We start from the raw sequence: 8353 nt of genomic DNA, 5'->3' as shown, positions 1-8353 counted from the left end.
CACTAACGGGGGGAAAATTATTGCTCAACACACCCACACATATGCACATACTTTTTATATGCTATCTCTACAGCATTGGAATAATAAACAGATTGTCAGTTTCAGTTTTTCCCTTTTTAAAAGTGAGCAAATTGTTCTTATTAGAACAAAGTAGAGGCAAGATTCCAGGGCTGCTATTCATGCACAAAACGATCATTTTGAGACAACGGGGGCAAAATACAGAATAATATTAAAGGAGATTAAACCCGTTATTTGGTAAGGCCTTTCAGTTGTTGAGGTAGCTACTCTTGGGTGTCCGCCCCCCCCCGATAAATTTGACAAACACCTGCCATTTATTGTTTTTAAGGCCAGCTAAGTTTATAGCCCTCTTGATTAACAGCATCTGCTACATTCAGAATCAAAGAAGAGACTGTGCCGACTGCTGCTCACATGTGACTTACTATTTCCTCCTCCTGTTTTACGAAAAAGCAGTGTAACGATAGAATGCTGTAAGTTACTTTACTCAGTTTCCAGGATTGCAAAGTACTGATTGTTGTCTAGTTCAGGAGTGTTCTGTCTTGAAGTGACATGGCACAGCTACTTTGGGACTTGACAGAGGGAAGTTTTGGCCAGTAGAGGCTGAAATTGTGTGTGTTTGAATTGACCCTGATTTCCTGGTTAACTAAAGGATATTTTTCACTGGAACCTGACTGGGCATTTAACTTGGCCTATCTCTTCCAGTCCAACTGCCTAAAGCAAAAGTGGACAAACTTAGTCCTTTCCTCTGTGGTTTTTTGCTGTCTTTTTAAACCCACATTTATTTGTCAGGTGCATTTATACCCCTACCTTTCCACTGTTCTTAAGTGCTGTGGGTAACTTAAAAAAAATAAATCAAACAGAGAACAGTTGGCAGGTAAAATTAGAAGTGGATCAGTGCAGTAAAACTTCCATCAGCCCAATAAGGTAAATGCTTCTTGGGATGAAAACTGTCTTCCAGCAGGTGGCAGAAAACTAAAAGAGAAAGTGTCAACTCTGTACCTCCCAAGAGGCAGGGTTCTAGGAGTTGCCAAGGAGCAGGCCTTCTCCACTTTCCAGCTGCTCACCTTCAGGATTTGGAGAAGAGCCTCTCTTGCAAATCTGAGGAGGTGGGCAGGGGATAGTCCTCCATATATCCTGGACCTAAGTCCTGTAGGGCTGCAAAGGTAAATCACTAGCACCTTGATGGAAATGGACTGGAAGTCCATGCAGTGGATGTAGAAAGGGAGCTCTGCTACCAAGGATAAGCACCTGCCCAAAGCCCAGCTGCTGCAGTCTGGACCAATAGAATGTTCCTAGAGACTCTTTGAAGGCGGTCCCGTGCAGAGAACTTGGTAGTCTAGTCCAGAACATTGATTACTGGAAAACTGCTTTCGTGAATAAAAGGTAACTATTGTTTGGAGGGCACTGACGGAGAGAATTTTTGAGTTTTCCCCACTTTCAGTGCGGTACTACAAACTTCTTACTTTATATATGCTGAATAAATAATAGTGTGGGAAGAGGCCTTTATTTCTAGATTACATTGATGAAAACTGAATTGCTTTCTTGTTTGAAACCAAAATTAACTTCCTCTGTGTATGCCTGCTTTGGAGCCTTCACAATTGCTTCTCTTGATAATATGATCACCTCTCTACAACATTGATGTTCCTTTTTATATTATGGGGAAATACAAAATCTTTCCCGTTTCCTGGTACCCTTCCATGTAAATTCCCCCGCCTCAGTTTTTTCTATGCTTTCACCCACCCACCTCACCCGTGGCTTCCAAGTGTGTATGTATTTCTCCTCTCTTGCCAAAGCAGTGCATATAAGCATTTCCTCATAAATGTCCCATACGTAAGTCAGTCATGTGAGATCTGTTGAAGGCTGCAACTTTCTTTGCCACACGGTGTATGCATAATATCAGAAAGCACTTCTGTCCAGTTGCTTGGAAGAGAAATCTGGTGGTTGAGGTGCAGAATGAGACTGGAATCGCTTCTTTCCATGATGTATTTCAGGCTACAATACTTGACTGGACCAGGCCCCCGATTGAACCCTGTATACTGCCTAGCTGGTTACTTGCAAGGACACACATATTACAATGGGGGTTGCATCCAGTGCTAATCCTACTCAGGGTAGACCCTTGACATGACTAATATATTAATTCCCATGTGTCTACTCTAGATGGGACTTAGTTGGATACAGCCCTTAATATTTAAGCTGCATTGAGGCTGAAGTGGAAAAGTGGGGTGAAAATATTGCAAGTAAGTGGCCTTGTGGAATGGGATTGAAATATATTAAAAAATAAAAAAAATTGTCCAGTAGCACCTTAGAGACCAACTAAGTTTATTCTTGGTATAAGTTTTTGTGTGCATGAAGAAGTGTGCATGCACACAAAAGCTTAGTTGGTCTCTAAGGTGCTACTGGACAATTTTTTTTATTTTTTAACATATTTCGACTGCGTCAGACCAACACGGCTACCTACCTGATTGTGGAATGGGATGTGTGGGGGGAGAGTTTTGCAGCCCCATCTGCAGAGGTTTTCAATGGTTTAGCTTCTAGGAACCACCTTGCACACTTGCTTATGGTTAGATGTCTCGCTCCTTCCTGTCTCCTCCCACAGTTTGTGGCTTGTGTAGTCTTGCAGCTTCTGACTTGCTAGTTTTTTTTTTACTGCCCTTTTCCTTCATTTAATTCCCATTGCCCATCTCCAAAGCAGGCTTTCTTTTCCTCTTTCTCTGCTCCTTTGATTTCGTACAGAAACAGGACACAGGCCCCTAAAGCTGATTTTAAACCTCACGCAGCTGCATAGCGGGCGAGTGCAGCCTTCTATTAGGCATCCCGCCATCATTTCCTTAAACTTCTAAGGGTTAAAGCTTGAAATACAAGCTGTCCCCAACACCTCTGTTAAACTCCCTCCTCTCCTTTAATTCCTCTGCTAATTGCTTGTTTCTTAGTCTTGGTGTTCCTCACCATTGAGAGGAATATTGTTCGGTTACCGTTAGCCAAGTCTTTGTGTAGCCTGTTCTGGGGTATAACTCCAACCCCTGGCCAGCAGTAGCTAGGCATACCCAGGCACATGCCAGTAGACGGAGCAGGATAACTGCCCCTGAGCATTGCCAGCTTCTAGGCTGTCACAGTGAAGAGGCCTGAGTCAGGATGGTTGCTGTCACCTTATTGCAGTGGGACATTCACAGAATCCAGTGGATTCTGTGCTGACCTGATTCTGCTGGCTACTGCCAATTGGACTGATGCCTGTGGAAGCTTCTGCCTGCCCTTCTGCAGTATGGACAAGCCTAGTGAGACTTTGATGGCGGAAGCTGGCAGAGCTGGGTGCCTTGGCTCTATTTAAGCCCTACCCAGCATGGTGGATTGGGGGTTTGAATTGCTCTGCCCCAGGTGCTTTTGTATTGGGTACATCTGTACTCGCATACATGCAGGTCGCTCCAGTGCATGGCTCAGGCATGCAACTGGTAATTGACTCCATCCCTGAGCCATCGTCACGCATTCGACTTTAACATCTAGTCATTATTTGCTACCTGGCTCTGGTATTATTATCCATCATCATCATCATCCATCATCATCAATTTTATTTGTATGCTGCCTTTCCAAACTTAAAACCATGTACAAGATGGCTTTACAGCATAAAAAATTACATAACTACAAACATAAAGCAGTCATAGAAAATAAACATCAAAAAGTATGCAACCAAATTGAAAATTTTCTACATAAATCGTAAGTGCCAAATAAAGATCCAAGAAATTAATAGCAACAACCTGCCCGCCCCTAAACAATACCCCATCCCAGGATTCTGTTCAGCAGCCTCAGCTTTTGTAGCTGGAGTCAGGGCCCTGCCCTCCCAGGCCAGGTGGGAAATGTTTGCAATGCAGAGAGCAGCTCTTCCAGGACTCTCAGCCAAGATGGTCCAGTGACCTCGGTTTCCTAGTGAAAAGGAACCAAAACGCAAGGAAGACCTTGTAAACCTGAAATGCAGCCGCAATCACATGCTGTTAATAGTATCCAGCATCTGATAGAGAATATTTCAAGTGTTCAAAGAACTTCCCATGGTTTCAGTGATCTGCACAACCATTCTGGAAGCCAGGCCAGATTTTATTTTTTCTTCAGTATTGCAGAAGGGAGGCTGAGAGAATCTATAGAGGCTTATCTAAATTTATCTGCTGTGTGTTTGCATGGCAGAGATCAGAACTGGCCACTTTGTCTTAGCTTCAGCTGTTTATATATCACTGTTTGCTGTGGGGGTGGGACTTTATTAATTCAGATATGGTTAACGAGAACGATACGTGGGTGAACTAAGATAACTTGGCCCTTGTGATGGCTGTTGACTTCAGACAATTTAAAAAAATCTGACTCACTAATTTGGCTTGTGATTGACTTTCACTGCTAGTGAGCGACACTTCCATTTGTGCCACCCCAAAACAGCATTTCCACTTAATATTTATAAAACACAGTGGAGGTTAACAGGCTCTACAGGTGAAAATGGCCACTCTCAGTCATCCCACTCTGCTGTGCACATAAGCAAAACCATTATATATAGCAGGGAGCAGGAACTGGATGCCTTTGACAGCACTTTGTGCAAATTTTCCTGCGTCTCCTAGCTGTTATGGAGGTTGGAGAAGGAATGAACTGGGCCTAGCAGTGTACCAGAGACCTCCTGAATATATTAATGCATAAATACTGAACACCTAAAAGGAAATGGGACAAACACCTGTCTCCTGTAGCAACTGCTACCTTTTCCGGAGTGCCAGCTCTTCAACAGCTTTGGCTTTTTTGGGACCATGCTCTTTTGCTCTGTAACACATTTCTTTGTTGCGCATTCTCACTGTGCAGGGTAGGTAATTCTTGATTGTTGTTGTTTGGGGCTGCCGCTCCCAATGATTCACTCTTTCGTGTGCTCTTTGAACCTGAAGCCAGCTTGCTGGCTAGCACACTGCCTTGCTAAGATCCCACTGGGATTTTGACACTGTTGGAGAATTACTCTTTGCAAGAGGCACACGGTCGTAGGTGGGCTGTGGGGTTGGTCCCATCAACAGTGAGATCTGCACTGAGAACGCGGGGCCTTTATTCTGAAGTGCGTGCCACATAAGCCACATCTGCACTATATACATCTAAAGCAGTTTCATACCACTTTGAACAGTCATGGCTTCCCCCAAAGAATCCTGGGAAACTGTAGTTTGCAAAAGCCCTGAAAGGCAGCAAGATACATTGGTCAGCCTTTATCACAGCCAAGTTCAGGAACAAAACCTATTTAGCTGCTGGTGTGAGCACAGCCGGAAGAAACTGTCCCCATCTGCACTATATATTTAAAGCGCTTTAAACAGTCATGGCTTCCCCCAAAGCATCCTGGGAACTGAGAGCTGTTAGGAAGCTCCCTTGTCTCCTCGCAGAGTTACTGAACTGCAGCAGTAGGACCTTTGCTCTGATCCAGAAAAGCTCCCCTCAGGGCCGTATTTAGGTTTGATGAGGCCCTAAGGTACTGAATGTAATGGGGCCCTTTATATGTCCAGATGTCCTTTGTCAACAACAAATTGTCACTGTTTTTGTGTTGAATATATGCTATATGTGGGGCCCATTACTTACATCTTAGGAGCCTACACAACACAAAACATGGTTGCTGTATGTAGGTTTATTTTATTTTATTTGTTTTTTATCTTATATTTTGGAAATGTACATCCAGTTTCCCCCACCCTTAAATTTTTTGGGGGCCCCCAAGAGACTGGGGCCCTAAGCTATAGCTTGTTTAGCTTATACTTAAATCCGGCATTGGCTCTCCTGCGCAGGATCAGGCAGCAGGCCTGCCACTGTTAGCCCCAAGTTGTAAAACGGGCTCTCTTCCGAGCATACCTGCTTTACCCTGCGCCAGACCCCACTGGTCCATCTCGGTTGCCTACACTGGCTGGCAGCGCCTCTCCACAGTTCCAGGCGGGGAATGGAGATGCTGCTTGGGGGCTTGAACCCGGAGCCTTCTGCATGCCAAACAGGTGCTCTTCCTCACGTCGCCAACCAATCGCCTGCCCCGCCAGGATGCTGAGAGAAACGGGGGGCGGGGGAGAGAGAGAGAGAGAGAGAGAGAGAGACACTGACTTCCTGCTCGGTTCACCTGCTGGGAAGGCGGGGCCAAGAGGCCCAGGTAAACCTGGAGCGCGCGTGCGAGCGAGTGCGCGCTCTCCCTGCGGCCCCACCCTTGAAACTGGCTACCTGGGGCGGAAGGGGCGCCCCACAAGGAAGTTGCAGAGCGGCACAGGAGGAGGAGGAGGAGGAGGAGGGGAAGCGAGTCGCCCAGCGCCCGGGAGGAAAGCCCAGCTCTCAGGGGAGAAGGAGTCGCCCTCGAGGCTGCAAGGGAGGAAGAAGAACACGACGCCTTCTCGTTTCCAAGAAAGTTGCTCGCTGCTTTCGACTCGCTGACGAGGATTGCTCCGGCCATGGCTTCTGGCTAAAGCCCCCCCCCCCCTTCCCGCCGTGATTCTTCTTTTCTGTTTCCCTGATCTAGCCAGGAATTGCTTTGGACATCTCCAAAGTGGGGATTCTCTGGAAACTTTTCCTGCCTTGCTTTCCTCTCGCTCTCTTCTCCCTCCCCGCCCCCCCCCTCCATCGCACTTCATCATAAACTTTCTGTAAAAAAGAGAGAATAAAGCGGGGGAAAATTAAATATGAAGGATTACCGGCTTCCCAGCGAAGGAAAAATGAACATTTATCACCCACCTTCCGGGGCTACATCGAAGGCGTATGTTTCAGGCCTAAAGTACAGCAATAAATTGGAGGTAAGTGCTTGTTTGGGAGTTTTCGGGAGGGGGCGGGCGAGAGATTGGAGTGGATCGTCTGTGCTCCCTTTCCAGATCTTGTGGATCATTCCCAGAAAATTGTCCGGGACGGGAGTCTTTGGTAGGCAGTCTCTTTGCTGCTGTTCTTACCTTTCCCCCAAGCTGTATCATGAAAAATGAGGACGTTTAAAAGTTAATGACCGGGTCAGGATCGGGGCCCTTAAACTCGGGTTTAAGGCGCGCGTGTTTCAGTGGGGCTTACTTGCGAGGAGGTGTGTGCGCGCGTGTGTGTTAGGATGGCAGCGTTTCACTAGAAGGGAAGAAAAGAAAGATTCCTCCTTGAGGGCTAGGCTTGTATCAAGTTCGGAGGATGAACTGCCTTGAGCCTGCATGGCTCCAGGAGTCAGCTGGAAGGGACCGGCCATTTCTGTGTCTGTCCCTCAGCCTTGAAATCATCTCTCTCCAAGAACTGTTAAAGCCTCATGTTCTGGATTAGAGTAAGGCAATTGTGTTCATCCCAGCTGGCTTTTGGTGGCCAGGGAAAGGGCAGAACAACTTTTATGATGAAGAAAGAAAGCCATTCTATGGCCTTGCAAAAGATGCTGAGGTGCCACACTTTGAGCTCATCCTGGTACCTGACATCTTGTTTTGAAATAAGCAGTTTGGCAGTGGACCATCTTGGGTTTCCCCATGTTGAGTGGCCAAATTTCCCCAAATGCAAAGAGGTGTTTTGTTTTTGTGCTGGAGATTTTGAAAGGCAAAACTTGACGTCAGAGGCTGTGTGCTCAGCCTTGGATTCCATTTTAGTGGAGTGTCAAAAGCAGATTGTCCTCCTTTCTTGGTCAGTGTTTCACGGCGGCTTTAAAGTGTAGGTGCTGTAGATTAAAAGTCAAGGTCTCTGCCGCGGATTTCTTTCCTGTTATGCTCTTTTGTGTAGTGCCGAAAAGGGTTAATTCACCGTCTCTTGTTAAGGTCAGAGGCCTGGCTGTTCTTACTCAAGTAGACTTTCCAGTTGAGCCAGTGAACTGAGGACACCGGCTGGGTAGCTGCTGCCTCTCCGTGGGTGAGGTCTGTGGAGGCCTCTCTATTATGTGGGAAGAGTGTGGGCTTTCCTTAATTAAAGCCAATCCTGTTTTTAAATGTGTAATTTTTTAAAATTAAAACTTGAACTTGGCTCCATTCAACCTTGCTCTTAAAATGTGCTGCGATGATCTGGAGGAGATGAAATGTACTCTTTCCGTTTGATCCCTTTTAAAGATTATTGTGGATGATAAATGTGGAAGCTCATATCTCTCCTAGCTTAGAACTGCAAGACAAGCATGCAGGGCCAGTTCCAGGTGGGTTTTTTCTTTCAGGGGGTGGAGCTCAGTAAAAGCGCCCACTTCTGGATGCCATCTTACGTAAGGTCCCCCACCTTTCAGGCTTTCCTGGGGACAACGACTGGGTTGATAAACCACCATTTAAAATTTCCCACAGTGCCATGGAGAGAAGCTACATTGGAGAAAATCCACATACATATTATTATTTAGCTGTGGTTCCTGCATTGCAAGGAGTCGGAATACATGACCTTTGGAAATCCCTTA

At 46.0% G+C, this 8353-nt stretch overlaps 1 protein-coding gene and 1 long non-coding RNA gene across 2 annotated transcripts in view; one reads left to right on the top strand and one right to left on the bottom strand.

Moving 5' to 3' along the window:
• Window positions 1-3563: 3563 nt before the first annotated feature.
• LOC309331827 lies at window positions 3564-6026 on the bottom strand. Its single transcript, XR_014151993.1, has 2 exons — window positions 5854-6026; window positions 3564-5194 (listed from the first exon to the last, which is right to left on the bottom strand). It is a non-coding gene; the product is annotated as an uncharacterized lncRNA (long non-coding RNA).
• A 214-nt stretch (window positions 6027-6240) lies between these two features.
• ST14 (ST14 transmembrane serine protease matriptase) overlaps window positions 6241-8353 on the top strand; it is a 35818-nt gene continuing 33705 nt past the window's right edge. Inside the window, exon 1 of the mRNA XM_081843092.1 lies at window positions 6241-6770. Coding sequence (XP_081699218.1) covers window positions 6660-6770 — 111 coding nt within the window. The 5' untranslated portion in view covers window positions 6241-6659. The remainder of the gene's footprint in view (window positions 6771-8353) is intronic.

The sequence above is a fragment of the Podarcis erhardii genome, assembly GCF_964252035.2.
Source record: "Podarcis erhardii genome assembly, chromosome: 16".
Taxonomy (NCBI): domain Eukaryota; kingdom Metazoa; phylum Chordata; class Lepidosauria; order Squamata; family Lacertidae; genus Podarcis; species Podarcis erhardii.
This window is presented reverse-complemented; position numbering and strand designations above follow the sequence as displayed.